At 39.4% G+C, this 15,823-nt stretch overlaps 1 protein-coding gene across 1 annotated transcript in view; it reads left to right on the forward strand.

The window, feature by feature from the left end:
- LOC138177251 (trem-like transcript 4 protein) overlaps nt 1–14,988 on the forward strand; it is a 26,152-nt gene extending 11,164 nt beyond the window's left edge. The window contains exons 4-6 of the mRNA XM_069108343.1: nt 1,035–1,137; nt 14,540–14,649; nt 14,820–14,988. Coding sequence (XP_068964444.1) covers nt 1,035–1,137; nt 14,540–14,649; nt 14,820–14,988 — 382 coding nt within the window. The remainder of the gene's footprint in view (nt 1–1,034; nt 1,138–14,539; nt 14,650–14,819) is intronic.
- The last annotated feature ends 835 nt before the right edge of the window (nt 14,989–15,823 follow it).

Below are 15,823 nucleotides of genomic sequence, written 5' to 3' on the forward strand. Positions count from 1 at the left end.
ATTAGGAATATTGATGGTTTTGTCTGTCTTTTAGTCCTGTCCTGCCTAACTGCCATATAAGCAGAGATTCTATTTTTGCTGTTCTTCCCATTCATGAAGTTCAACTAATGTGGGACTCTCACCTACTAGCCTGCCATCTTCTAAATCCAGTACAGAGAGCTTCTGATAGTGAAGTGACATGGCCTTGGCTTCTCCATGGCTACCCATCTATTTATAGGCTATGTGAAATGTGCTACAGAAAGCACCTCTACTTGGGCAAGTTCATCCTGGATCCAATCCAATCGTTCCTCAAGGTATCCTCATTTAGGAAAGAAGCCTACTCCTTGCCCAAGGACAGCAGGAATATTTCACTTGGAAGTCACTGCAGTCCTGGTGAAGCCATCAAATTCATCAGTTTGAAAGTCAGCTTGTAATAGGTCTGGATATATGGATTGAGATTTAAGAAGAGGCTTTTGGAACAGGGTAGCAGTGGATTGACTAAGAGTGCTGCCCTTTGGAGGGCATGGCAACCTCTTCTCAATATGAGAGACCATCCTGTGACTTCCTCTGTGATAAATTCCTGCCAGGAGATTCAGGCAAAAACTGACCATGGATCAGCTCACTGGGTATGTTCATGGGGGAACCTCAATCTATTGGCTTTCTGTTCTCTGTCGCCCTCCTGTGGCTCTCCTAGCAGTCTGTTTTATTCTGGTCAGTAGATCATACTAAAGTTCATTTTTTTTTTTCATTCACTAAGTATCCTCTGCCTCCTTGCAAGAAGGTATGAACTTCCCTTTGCTCTATTTTCTCCAAAGTCATTTTTGTCTCTCCTGGAGGAATCAGAGAGGTCACCTCTCTAGTCCCTTCCAGGTAGTAGACCTTTAATAAATTAGTCTTTTAATAAATGCTAGTTGACTGGTTTTCCCCAGGAACTAAGAATCCCTTCCAATGTTCTGTAGTCATTTAAAACTTATACAGAAAATATGAACAAGAATCCATCACAGGCTCTGCAGCAACTGGAGTTGGATCTCATTTTGTCTGTTTTCCCTACCCAGGACCCCACATCCTTCCATCAATGCTGTATTTTATGGCCTCCTCCTGATTAAGGGCCTGGTATTTGTGGGCGTGCTTATCGTCCTATGGAAGCAGTACCCCCAGGTGAGTAAGGCCTCAAGTGAGGACCTCAGTTTTAAATGGACCCGGTAAAATTCTTTTACCAACCTCCTGAAAGAGGTGCTAGGCTCCCAAGCACAACAAAATATTCCCATGTTTCCAAAGCACCCATCTTCAGGCCATCCTAAAAGTAAAGCAGGAGAAGGCTCCAATAATCTAGAACAAGACACAGTGTTCCCAAAGTCTCAGTGCAGTTTTAGGCTTTAATAGCTATTCAAAACTTACAATTGCACTAAGACTTTAGGGACACACTATATTAAATAGCCTTAAGAGCTATGTGATAGGATTTTGGAGACACAGTGTATAAAATGAAGGGGTGTTGGCATCATCATAGTTAACAGTTTCTAGGACTGAAGTCTGGATTGAGGCCAAGAAGCCCCATGGAAAGGGGAAAAGAATAGGGGCTATATGGACACAATGGGGTTGGATCTCCAATGCGAGAGAGGAGGATAAATGTATCGAGGGGAGGGGATAGTGATAGTTTGAACACAGTGCAATGGACTGTGTCTGCATGTGCCATTCCTTCCCTGGATCTGCGTATCCTGCTTGGTCCTCTGAGATAGGAGAAGAAACGGGAAGAGAATTAAGGGAGGGAAGAAGACCAGGTTGAAAGAAGGAGGGTGAGAATTTTATTGGCCTCTAGGGCAGCGTTTGATGTGGTAGGTAGCATGGTCATGCATAAAATCTCCATTTTCAGAATTTTCTCCTCCTTCCTCAAGGCAATGAAGACACTGAAGGAATGGAAGAGATGAAAAGAAGGGAATTTTTCAGAATTAAGCCCAAAACAGTACCATTTGTTCTCAATGACCCCAGCCTAGCCCAGACCATAGAAGACAATGAAACATTCCCATCTGAGCTGAGAACCCAAACCCCATAATCTCTGATCCAGATGATAGTTCTCTTCCCAACCATTCAGGCCTGGGTCAAATCAACAGTTCTCTCCTACTTTATGCCAATCTCTGACGATAAGACAGTCCTTCTTCTCAAGAAGGCCAATGCTTCTACGTGACCTCTTGATCCTATCCCTTCCTATTGTCTCCAGAAGATTGCGGTAATAATCATCCTCTCTGTCTCTAATTTTCAATCTCTTCTATCCACTGGTTCCTTCTCTACTGCCCATAAACACCCTTATTTTTCTCCATCTTTAGGAATCCTCACTAGATTCTACTGTACCTACAAACTATCATCCTATACCTCTCCTCTCCTTTTCAGTCAAATTCCTAGAAAAAGCTTTCAACACATGTTGCCTTATTTCATGTCCTAAGTTTTTAAGCCAGAGCAGTCTGCCTTCTGATCCGATCACTCATCTGAAACTATTCTCTCCAAAGTTACCAATGGCCTCTTACTTGCCAAATCAGAAAGCCTTTTCTCAGTTCTCATCTTTCTTTTCCTTTTTAAAACATTATATCCTGTTGATCACTCCCTTCTCCTATATACTCTCTTCTCTTTGGTTTCTGTGACATTGGTCTTCCTTCCTATCCAGTTTTTATCAGTCTCCTCTTCCCAGATGTTACCTCTTCCCAGATGTTACCACCACCCTTTACAGGCTCTCAACACTTCATGCCTCGATTATCACAATAAGCTTTTGGTTTGTCTCTCTACATCAAGTCTCTCCCCCACTCCTGCCCATTTTCCACTTAGCTATCAAAGTGATCTGTTGAGAGTCAAAATGCCTGATCCAGGACTCAGATAAAATCTCTACAGCTAGCTATAAAGGAAATCCTTTGAGATGCTTCAAAAGCTTGCTCCTGGATTATTCCTTTGATATAGGCTGCATTTAAAAGGATGTTACTTGAGTTTTGAGATCAAAGGCTCTACCCCAAGATTTTAGCCACCTAGATGACAAATCCTTATTAAATTATCCATTCTGTACTATGACAGACTAAGATAATGATAAGAAAACTTGAGTCTTATTCCTTTGTCTCATTGCTGAACTACCCACATGGCCTGGTTCATTCATATTTACATCTCTGACCATGCTTAGCGCTGAACACTGAGCAGCTCACAGCAGTGATCTTCCCAAATAAATCTATGTCAACCCTTAGTCAATAAACTCCCCTTTACCTCCTGAATCAAATACAACATCTCTTATTCAAAGCCCCTCATCATCTGTTCCCCCAGCTAATGTTTCCAGTTTGTCTACACCTTACTCCTATGTACCACAACATATTCTGAGACCCAGTGGCACAATTTCCTTGCTGTTCCTTACACAAAACACTTTATCTTCTTACTCTGGCCATTTTTCACTATTTATTCCCATGGCTCAAACTCACTCCTGGCTTCCTTGGCTTCTTTGAAGTCCCAGCTAAAACTCTTCTTTCGGGAAGATGCCTTTCCCAATCCTCCTTAATGGCAGTGCCTCCCTTCTGTTGATTATCTCCAATTTGTTCTGTTTACACATTGTTCATTCATACAAATGCAGCGGCTTGCATGTTGTGTCTTCCTTTAGATTGTGAGCTCTGAGAGAACAGAGTCTACTTTTTGCCCTTCTTTGCATCCCCAGAGCTTAGCAGAGTGCATGACACATAATAGGTGTTAAACAAATTCTTGTTCACTGACTCATCGACTTTTCTAGCAACCTAGTTGTTCTCCCTTCCTCAAATTTCATCCCTTTCCAATTATCCCACATGTAGCCACCAAGACTATGTCATTCCCCTAAGTCAATAAACTCTAATGGCTCCCTGGTACCACTAGGATCTGATATAAATTCCTCTGGCATTTCAAGCCTTTTAAAACCTGACCCCAACCTACCTTTCCAGGCTTATTACACATACTCTCCTCCATGAGTTCTGTGTTGTAGTCAATCTTTCTAACTATTCCATGCACAACACCACGTTTCCCACCTTAGTGTCTTTGTATTGGTCACCCTTTCCCCATGCCTGAAAAGCACTCCCTCCTCACCTCTGCCTCTGAGAAACCCAAATTTCCTTCAAGGTTTTGTTTGTATTAGCTTCTACTTGAAGCCTTACTTTATCCCCCAAGCTGCTAGTGCTTTCCCCCATAAATTATTTGCATCAATTTCTATATACACTATATTAAATTTTTTTTGCAGTATATACCTGTTGCCTTCCAAGATAAATTGCAATCTCCTTAAAACCAGAAACTTTTTGACTTTTATCTTTATGACTCCAACTCTTCAAATAGAGCTTGGCATAGAACAGATGTTTTTGTTTGTTTGTTTTGCTTTTTGGAGGGCAATTGGGGTTAAGTGACTTGCCCAAGGTCACACAGTTAGTTTTTGTGTTAAGTGTCTGAGGCTGGATTTGAACTCAGGTCCTCCTGATTCCAGAGCCGGTGCTCTATTCACTGTGCCACCCAGCCGCCCCCAAATAGCAGGTGTTTTAATCAATGTTTATTTTGGGTTTGATTTTCAGGCCTTAGAACTCAATTCCATTGTTTTTGATGATGGAAATCTCATACCCATTGCCACCTCTCACATACCATCCACCTATACATAGGTATGACACATCTCTGGGATGAACAAAGGTTGTTTCTTTTTTTTTTCTTTTTTTTAATCTCTAATTTAGTATTTTATTTTCCCCCAACTACATGCAAAAACAATTTTCAACGTTCATTTTTAAAATTGAATTCCAAATTCTCTTCCTTCCTCTCCCCTCAATGAGAAGGCAATTTGACATAGGTTATACATATGTAGTCATGTAAAATGTATTTCCATATTGGTCATGTTGTAAAAGAAAACATAGACCAAAATAAAAACCCAATAAAAATAAAGAAAAAAAGATGCTTTGATCTCAGACTCCATCAGTTCTTTCTCTGGAGGCAGACAGCATTTTACATCCTAAGTCCTTCAGAGATGCCTTGGATCATTGTATTATTGAGAATAGCAAAGTCATTCACAGTTAATCATTGTAACAGTATTGCTGTTACTGTGTACAATGTTCTCCTGGTTTTACCCATTTCACTTTGCATCAGCTCATCTAAGTTTTTCCAGCTTTATCTGAGAGCATCTAGTTTACCATTTTACAAGAGTATTCCATCCCTTCCACCCTCCCCAATCCATGTAAAAGGGGATTCTAAACAAACTTTGGAGCTGCAGAACCTACAAAATGACACAGAGAAGCTAACCTCCCGCTGAGGACAGCCCAGCAGGCCAGCAGCAAGTGACCAGCACAGGGATCTGGGAGCTGAGCCCAGCTCCACACCAAGGCTTTAGCCCCAGTGCGGGCCTGACCAGCCACTGGCCGGAGGGACTCCAGATCAGCAGCAGCTTTGGCCATTTCCAGATTTATCAACACAGAGATGCAAAGGACAAAGTGCAGTCTGGACTTTGGACCCAGTAAGTGGGAGTGCGTGGCTTTTACCCCCGGGGCGAGAAGCAGCTGAGATGCTGGCACAGCCAACCAGTGCCACATGGCAGCTTCGGGTCCTGGCCTGCAGTGTATAGTAGGACCAAGCCCCAGTCTGAGGGGTAATCACTCTTGCTTTAACCTTCTTGGATCTGGATTGCAGTCAAGGGTGGAGGTCCTGGGGTGTGTGTCCAGCCTGCCAGAACGTGTGGAGACCTCAGAGAGGGAACCCATCTAATACCTCCGGCAGCTGAGAAAACCCCAGCGCTTGGGACCAAAGCTCCCCTGTCTGGTGGCAGAGTCCTACTGTGGCAAAAAGCCCAGGGGTCAAGTGACTGAGGGGCAACATAACCAGGCAAAGGAAACAAAGCAGACAGAAGATTCCAACATTACACTCCTATTTTGGGGACAAAAAGGAGCAAAGCATGGAACAGGAGGAAGACAGTGAATTCAGAAGGCCTGCATCAAAAGCTTCCAAGAAAAATACCAGCTGGTTACAGGCCATAGAGGACCTTAAGAAGCAGATAAGAGAAATGGAGGAAAAAGTGGGAAGAGAAATGAGAACAATGCAAGAAAATTACAAAATGAGAGTCAACAGCCTGACTGAGGAAAATCAGAAAAATAAAAAATAGACTAACTCAAAACTTAACTTAAAAAATATACTAACTCAAATGGCAAAAGAGGCTCAAAAAGGCAATGAGGAGAAGAATGCCTTAAAAAGCCAAATTTGCCAGATAGAAAAAGAATCTCAAAAGCTCAATGAGGAGAATCATTGCTTCAGAATTAGATTGGAGCAAATGGAAGCTAAGACTTTATGAGAAATAAAGATGCTATTAAACAGATCCAAACAAATGAAAGAATAGAAGGCAATGTGAAATATCTCATGGGAAAAGCCACTGACCTGGAAAATAGATCCAGGAGAGATAATTTAAAAATTATTGGACTACCTGAAAGCCATGATCAAAGTAAGAACCCAGAAATCATCCTTCAGGAAGTTCTTAAAGAAAACTGCCCTGATGTTTTAGTACCAGAGGGCAAAATAGAGGTTGAAAGAATCCACCGATCACCTCCTGAAAAAGATCCCAAAAAGAAAACTCCTAGGAATATTATAACCAGGTTCCGGAATTCCCAGATCAAGGAGAGAATATTACAGGCAGCCAGGAAGAAACAATTTGCATATTGTGGAAACACAATCAGGATAACCCAGGATCTGGCACCTTCTACACTGAGGGATCGAAAGGCTTGGAATATGATATTCCAGAGGGCAAAGGAGCTAGGACTAAAACCAAGAGTCACCTACCCAGCAAAACTGAGTATCATGTTTCAGGGGAAAATATGGTTATTCAGTGGAATAGAGGACTTTCAAGCATTCTTGCTGAAAAAACCAGAGTTGAATAGAAAATTTGACATTCAGATACAAGAAGCAAGAGAAGCATGAGAAGGTAAACAGGGAAAAGAAATCATAAGGAACTTATCAAAGTTGAACTATTAACATTCCTACATGGAAAAACAATCATTGTAACTGATGAAACTTTTCTCAGTAGTTGAAGGGAATAGAAATATATATATATATATATATATGTGTGTGTGTGTGTCTATAAATGAGAGTATATGGGCATATGAATACATATGTGAATGTGTGTATATATGTTTACAGGTAAACATAGAAAGAGGGCACAGGACCAATTTAACAGGAAGGGATGATACTTAAAAGGTGAAATTAAGAGGTGAGAGAGGAATATAATGAGAGGAGATGGGGAGAGACAGAATGGGGTAAACTATTTCATATAGAAGAGGCAAGGGAAAATGGTCACAATGGAGGGGAAGAACAGAAAGGCAAAAGGGAATGGATCAACCTTATTCTCATTGAATTTGGCTTGAGGAGGGAATGAAATACACACTAAATAGAGTATCTCACCCTCCAGGAGAGTGGGGGGGAAGGGGATGAGAAGGGAGATGATGGAAGGGAGGGTAGGCTTGGGGGGAGGGAAGTTGGGAGCATCCACTTTTGAAAAAGGATGGGATCAAAGTAGAGAATAGAACAAGTGGGAGGTGGGATAGGAGGGAGGGAAATATAGTCAGTCTTTTACAATATATCTACTATTTTATTGTTTTGCATTAGCCACACATGTACAACCTATACTGAACTGCTTATCTTCCCAGTAAGGGTGGGAGACAAGGGAGGAAGGGAATGAATCTGGAATTCAAAGTTTTAAAATCAAATACTCAAATATATATACTATTATTAATACTATTTTACATGTAATTGGGAAATAAGATATACAGGCACTGGGGCATAGAGATCCCCTGGAAAAGTCCAAAGGGGTATGAGAGAAAATATGGGAGAGAGCAGATTGGAGGAGGGGATATCCTGTGGGACTGCTATTTTGGGGGGTGGGTAGGGGAAAAATGGGGAGAAAATTTGCAACTCAAAATCTGGGGGAAATGAATGATGTAAATCGAAGTTAATAAAGCATTTAAAAAAAAGAGTATTCCATCAAAATCATATACTACAACTTGTTCAGGTGTTTCCCAATTGATGGGCATTCCCTCAATTTCCAATTCTTTGCCACCAGAAAAGAGCTACTATAAAGATTTTTGTACATATTGGTCTTTTCCTTTCTGTTTTTTTTTCCAATCTCTTTTGGGATACAGACCTAAGTATTGGTATTGCTAAGTCAAAAGGTATGCCTGGTTTTACAGGACACAAAAGCTATTTCTTCAAAAAAAACTCTGTTGCTTTTCATTGTCTACAGATTAAGTATGCAAATTCTTTAAGACAGTTTTCCCACCCATCTACCCCCAACATCTTTCTAGCTTTATAACTTCCTGTAAGAGGTATTTTATTCTTAGTTCTCTTGCCACACTGAACTAACCATTTTGTTGTTCAGTCATTTAGTTGGGTTTAACTCTTTGTGACCCCATGAACTTATCTATGGGGTTTTCTTGACAAAGATAATGTAGTAGTTTGTCATTTTCTTCTCCAGTGTGTCCCCATTTTACAGATGATGAAATGAGGCAAATAGAGATTAGGTGCTTGCTAAGAGTAACATAGCTAGCAAGTGTCTGAGGCTGGACTTGAACTCAGCTCTTTATGACTCCAGGCCCCCTGCTCTATCTACTATGCCACCCAGCTGCCACAGAACTAACCCTCATTTCCTAAAGGTAAAAATTAAAAATAAAATCAAAGGAACTGACTTTGCTCAGGCCTGAAATTTTCCACTTAACTGTCCCCAAACACACAACCTCCTAAGGCCCAAGTTTAATGCTACCTCTGTCTTGAAGTTTGCTAGATTTATCTCTATTTCTGACCAAATATAGTCTCTCTCTCTCTCCCATTAAGTTCCCATAGCACTTTGTCCTTTTATCATGATACTTGTCATAGTCTATTGTGTAAAACCTTGAGTAATGTGCACCTCTTTCCCCATCACCACCCTGTACCCTATCTCTGAATGCAGAAGCAGGGTCAGCTATATCTTGTGTCACTTGAAGAGTGCCTTATATACAGTAGATGCTCAAAAATGTTTACAGCCTTATATTGGATTTTATTAGTGATATGAGAGATATTTATGGTATTTGTGCCAAGCAAGGTTGACCTTCACCATGCCCTGTCCCTATTGTCAAAGCCCTTAGTGGCTACCTAAAGAACCCCACAAGGGACTAGTACAATTGCCTTCCCTTTACCCTACCTCAGTCTGTCCAATGCGAGGCATCTGAAGTACCCCAACCAGAGCTACCCTCCCTCTCTACAAGTTCCCCAACTTTCCTGTCAATTCTCTTTTACTTTTTCCCCTCATGATGAGACATTGATGCCACCATATTCCTATCTGTCAGAGGGAACCTCAAATCCCCAATCTACTCTAAACCTTATATCTTCTACTCATTCCAAATGGTGGCAGGCCAGTACCCTCCAAGATCTCCATCCTGCAGGGCAGATACCCCAATGTGCCCCCACATTTACTGGGCCTTGCCATCCACACTGTTGTTGTAAACTGAGGATCCTCTTGGCCTTTCTAGCCACCCTGCAGTGAAACTACTTATATGTAATATCTCTTCCAGTTAGAGGAAGAGCTCCTAGAGAAGAAAGATTATCTTTTTTTTCTAGTTCTATTCCCAGTAGTTTGCAGTGCTTGGCATATACTAAATGCTTGACAAACATGTTTTCATTCATTCTTACCACATATACAGCCTGTACATCTTTGCCTAGCCTAAGACACACCACTTTGTCTTCACCTGCTGTCATCCCACCTACTTCTTCATACACAACATACATGCTCCTTAGTCCATTAAGCCCTCAGTGGCCTCTTCCTCACCTAATCTCACAGTTCCTCCTACTGTTCTTATCTACTTACAACAATTTATTTACTTAGATTCATAAATATATTTCATGTATTTTATTCTGTATTTATATTTACATTGTGCATATATATTCCACTTATATCTTTATGTTCTATTTTGAGTCAGTTTTTTGTATACCTGTCATAAACCCCAGCCATTGTGATTGTGCTCTATTTATCTCTATCTTCTACTTGCACAAGGGACCATTTGTCCTGACATTTGCCTTCCTTCCTGTGACACTGCCACCACAGGTTATCTATAACTGTGGCCTCAAAAACAGAGCCCTAGCCCCCAGTTCCCTAAACCTCTCCACAGTGAGTCATTCTTACCACCACCACACAATCCCACATCGTAAAACTAAGAAAGCAAAATAACCTACTTAACACCAGTGGTAAGGATCTACAAAAGATAAAGACCACATAACTCAATGATTACAGATACTCAAAAAAATTGCCAAGTCCAGCCCATGGATGTTACTTAAAATAATAATAATAATTATTATTATTATCCTTATATTTATATGACTTAGCAATTTACCAGGCAGATTTTAGACATTCAGATATACATGTATACACACACACACGCATATAATACTTAGCGTTTATATAATACTTTAAAGGTTACAGAATGCTTTACAAATATTGTTTCATTTGATCCTCACAACAACTCTGGGAGGTAGGTGATATTATTATCTTTTTAAAAATAATAATAGGGACAGCTAGGTGATACAGTGAATAGAGCATCTTCTTGAGTTTTTTTTCTCCATTATCCCAGATACTCCCACACTTTCTAAAATGCATGCCTTCTGGCTTCTGAAGGGAGAAGGCTCATGTGTTCCAACCTTATTTCTCACAGGGTTAAGAACTGCCATAATCCAGAAGGAGGAGGGAAAAGAGGATCCAAAATGTTCTGTAGGAGCTAGGTGGTATGTTAGAGTAGATAAGACTCTAGGCCTAGAGTCAGGATAAATTGAGTTTCAATCTGGCTTCTGTTAGGGTAGAAATACACCTTTTTGAGTTCATGTGTTAAGTAACTGCTGCCAAAATACCTCTACTATAATGCAGAAATTAAAGAGTATAAAACATGCTTAGCTATGTTTGATTTTAGGTAAGAGCCACAGTTTGGCAACCAACCATGCAGTAACAATTCCACCTCATAGCCAGACTCAGCAATAACCAAGTGAGAAATATGCCTTTTCAAAGGGACACGATGAGGAAACTGAGCCAGGAAGATCCCACCTTAGGCTGATGCTAAGGTTGTCCTCTTGGTTTTTTTCCCAGATGCAGATCTCCACCTGTAATAGTTCAGCATCACATTTCTTCTGAGTACTTTGTGGCACTTCTCTCAAATGGTGGATTGCTGATTCATCAAACAACTATACCTGAATTCAAATTTCAAACCGCAAAATAAAATTAGTTACACTCCCAAAAAATTTTACCTCAAATAACAAGTTTTACTAGTCACAACTTAGTGCTAGATACAATTATTTTTACTCTCATGGAGTTGCAATAAGCAATAAACTTTACCAGGACTCACATACCTAAGAGATTTCACTTGACATCTTTCTACTTATTTTTTTTCTTTTCTTGTCAATTTAAATTTATTCTGTTATAAAGACCAATAGTGAGAAATCATTTCTATATTAAACATAAATTTGTGAATTCTCAGCAAGCCAAGCTCATTGCTTAGGAACGCCATAACCCAAAGAAGCTCTTTACCAAGGACTGATGACCTTGTCCACACAGATGATTTCTAGTAACCTGGCAAGTTTACAAAATAAGGGAAATCGACACAGACTCCAGAAAAGAGGTTGATCTTGATGCCCCTGACTGTCCACCCTGTGATATTCTTCATTTGAACTGATGTAAACAACATACTTTCTGGATAACAAGTGCTCTGTTTTCAGTCTTAATTTAGTTTGTTTCGCCCTGACTGAATTTCCCCCATATCATTTGATGGCTTCCTACTTCCTAGGATGTGTTTTAGGATTTACATATAAGATCATGCATTCTGCACTGGTATCTATGAGAGTGAACATGGTTTGTTTGCTTTCAGGACCCCAGTATATGACAACTGGCACATGGGGCCTATAATCATCCCCTATAGCCCTACATCAGAGGAAATCTTGGCCATCTTCTCAAAAAGGGAGGGGAGTTTAGGGGATCCACCTCATCTACTCTCAGAGTTGCTGTGGGCTGTGTTCTTTGACACCACCATCCTTCCTCCAAGGTGGAATAGACTAGCCCTGAAGATGTCTCTGAAAGGACAGAATCAATCTGGATGAGGCTTTCACCTCATCCCTTCCTTTCTACATACAGTAATCAAATAGTAATTCTAGGTTTTAATATTAAAACAATAACCCCAAACAACTTAATTAACCATCTTACATTTTTCATAAGTGATAGCTAAATTGTTTTAGCTGTAACTTCCTCTCAACTACAGGCAAAAGTGGAGATATCCAGTTTTGTAAATGGCAATTACAAAACATCATAAGACAGGGTTAGGAGGGATGACAAAATAACATTCACTGTATTTTAGTTTCAATTTTAAAGGTTTAATTTTGCTTTAAGGTTGAATAAGAGAGAGAGAGCTATCAATTTAGAGATTTTAACAAATTTACTTCCTGAAAGTCTAATGATTATCTTTTTAACAGGATAAATTTTAAGCTTTTTTAAAGAAAGATAAATATTTTTAGGAAGAAATACTTAAGTAAAAATCTTTTGTGTACATGTTTAAATAAAAAAAAAAAACTTTTGTATGACTCGTAGAAGGCCTGATCACTTTTGTCAGTCAATTTATTGTAATAATTTGATGTTATTATAACGATTGTGTCCAGAATTACTGTGATTGAGAAGAAAGCTTTTTTTGGATCCTGAATATTCTTAAGTTTCTTTCTCGGGTTTGTTATATCCTTGAACCAACTTTAAATGAGTGCTTTAAGAAAATAAGCAGTAACCGGCAGCTCAATGGAAGTAGTATCTGAGATCTAAGGCTACTTAATATCTGTCCTTGGAAATCAGGTAGGGAGGTTACCTTGGGAAAGCTAAGAAGGAGCTTTCTTAATTCATTTTCCCATACAAGAAATCTGTCCACCTGGTTCCATAGGTTACTTAGACTTATAATAGATCTTGAGGACCAGTTTTGATGCTGCTATAACCACGTCCCTGTTGCTAACTCTTATCAGGAGACAAACACTGGAAGTTTGCTATTTCAGTACTGAATCTTAGTTACTAGATTAATACTAAGGCGTCTGGATTACTGTAATAAGCTACAAGTGGGAAGATCTTGCTCTTTTCATCTGAATTTATAGTTATTCCATGGCCTAAGCAAGAGTTAAATTAGTGCTTGACCTTGTCATATGTATAAAATTCAGTTCCTGAAGTATCTTATTCTTTCAGAAGGATAAGAGTATACTTAGACAAAGGTAAAGAAGACTGAAACAAATATATGAATCTATTAAATTGTGAGGTTAAAGTCAGGAGCTTCTTTTGTTTATGTTTTAAGGAATAGGATTTTGGTACAGTTAGTTATGTTAGTGAAGAGTAGTATGAACTATCATGTGTTACCTTAACAAGAAATCTGATTTTACTTATAATTGTTATTTAATCTGGGATTAGAACCTGAAATGCAAACTACTATAAAATATCCTTAAAGACATTCCCATTGTATAGGGATTCTGAGAGTAGTAGTCTATGTTTATATCCATTTAATAACTGAACTTTAATAACTTTATGTTCATTTAATAAATGAACATGTTTTACTATAGACTTTTCACGTAAGTGTTCTCTGAATACAATTTGGGATTATTATATTTACACTTCCTATTTCATGTCTTTTGTGGTTTTGTATTAAGTATCTTAAAGCAAAAAAACATCATTTTTTGTCATCTTAAACCTAGGGATGAAAAAGCATCTACTTGGAATGAGTACTAATTATATCAAGATATGATTTTTTCCATGATGAATCTCTTGCTGTTACCAATGTGAGATTATAGTTAATACTTTTTATCTAAGATATGTGATCCTGTACTGTTGACAGGTGGAAATCTACATTTGGTAAAAGCCGAAGGGACGATCTTAGCCTCTGTCTCGGATGGGATCCCTCTTGGCTCAGTTTACCCATGGGGTTCCTTTGAGAAGGAATGTTTCCTACCTATTCCTGAGTCTAGCTATGAGGTGGAATAGATTCTGCATGGTTGGATGTCTGTAACTTTACCTGAATTTAAACAGAGCCAAGGATGTTTTCTCCTGTCATATTTGGAATGTCACATGTCCCTGCTTTTTTCCTTCTATAGCATGTTTCTATGGTCAGAGCAAGTAGTCAGTAAAAAAAAATATGAGCTCTTTCGTGTTAGCTTACTGGAAAATCTAATATTATTTTTCATCTAGAATTAGATCATGTGCAGAAAGTTATACAAACTGCTTAAGATCATTTTAAAAGTTTTCAACTAACTTCATAAAAGTTTAGTGATCATTTATAAATCTTGAAACTGTTTTAAAAGAAGGGGAAAGTACTTTTAGAAGAAATTTTCTAAATCTCTAGTGTGATTTTAAGAGGCCTACTAAAACCTTCATTTGCAAGATAAATTTATTGCTAAATTAATGTAATGAGTTGTAAAGTAGAAGAGATCTTGCTATTTTGATCTGAATTTGTAGTTATTCCATTATCTAAGCAAAAGTTAACATTTGTAACTGAATGTATATGTAAAAGATTCAATTTCTGAAGTATCTCTTTTTTTCCAGAGTGAATATAATCAGAGGATAAACAAGCTTTGTGAAACAAGGATGTATGTCTACTATTCAGTCGTGAGGTTCAAGTCAGAAACCTCTTTTGTTAAAGGCAGTACAGTTATGTTAGTAAAAGAATAATAACTTATGAGGTATCTTGTCTATGTAGTATGTAGATATATAAAGGAAAGTGAAATAGTCTGAGTAATAGATTATACTAGCCCATACTCACCCCACTTCTGGTCATTTTTCTCCTACTCCTTTTTGGCCTTTGTTTGTTTAATCTCTTTGCTAGATTTGTGTCTGCTAGGCTCAGCACCCTTCACTTGCAGATGACATCTTGGGCTGAGTACCAACCACTGTCTGAGACCATAACCCATCACCTGACAACTCATGGACCTGATATCAGCCAGGTTCTGGACCCTGGCTACAGACCTAGCCCCTTGAATGGTGGGACCCTATGAAGCAGGGACAGCTCTACATCCTCCCTCATAAAGAAGCAGATTGGGAAATTGAGACCTTCGTCCCTTGTCCCCAAATGATTTGGGGTCCTATCTGTTTAAGGGGGGAATGATGGGGTGCTTGGGGTGTCTATGTTTGTAACATCAGTTTGTAAAATCAATTTGTAAAACCAGTTCGTAAAATGATATCTGCCCCCCCTTCAGAGCATTAACTCTGCCCCTTCCCCCTGCCAGCACTCTGCCTAGCAACAATTCATGAACTGTTTAATTCCCCCTAGCATAATGGCCAGCTGCACCTATGAATCCTTCAATGCACTATCTGTAAGTTAAGTCCTCAGCCAATTATACACATACTGAATCCCCATTAGCCTTGGTTCCCAACATCCATCTTGTCAAACATGACACTGATGGGTGGCAGACTAGGCACTTCTCAGTCAGCCCTGACTGCTAGCTGACTTAATGACATTTCAAGCCTAAAACCACACCTCCAGGTAGCCCCCCCTTGAGCTATTTCCCAGTGAATTACTGCCTTCGAAGTAGATAATAAAAGTGCATGTTCCTTTAAGCACTGACCACTCCTTAACTCCTCCCCAATCCCACCCTTACTCATCTAGTTAGCATAATTGGCATCTGATTTACTATTGAAACTCTTTATAAACTATACCTATGACTTCTTTAAGGTTGCAGGTTCCCTAAGAACCCCTGCCCACTGTAAAGCATAACAATAAACTTTTACAATCCTTACTTAAAAGATTGCTTGGGCCTTGTGAATTCCTTCCAGACTGCTCCCTCGGGGACTCTGGTCATTGGACCCCCTGAAACACCTATCACCCCTGCC

The sequence above is a fragment of the Petaurus breviceps genome, unplaced genomic scaffold (assembly GCF_028583685.1).
Source record: "Petaurus breviceps papuanus isolate PSGF00001 unplaced genomic scaffold, PetGlider_PUasm1.0 90352, whole genome shotgun sequence".
Classification (NCBI taxonomy): Eukaryota; Metazoa; Chordata; class Mammalia; order Diprotodontia; family Petauridae; genus Petaurus; species Petaurus breviceps.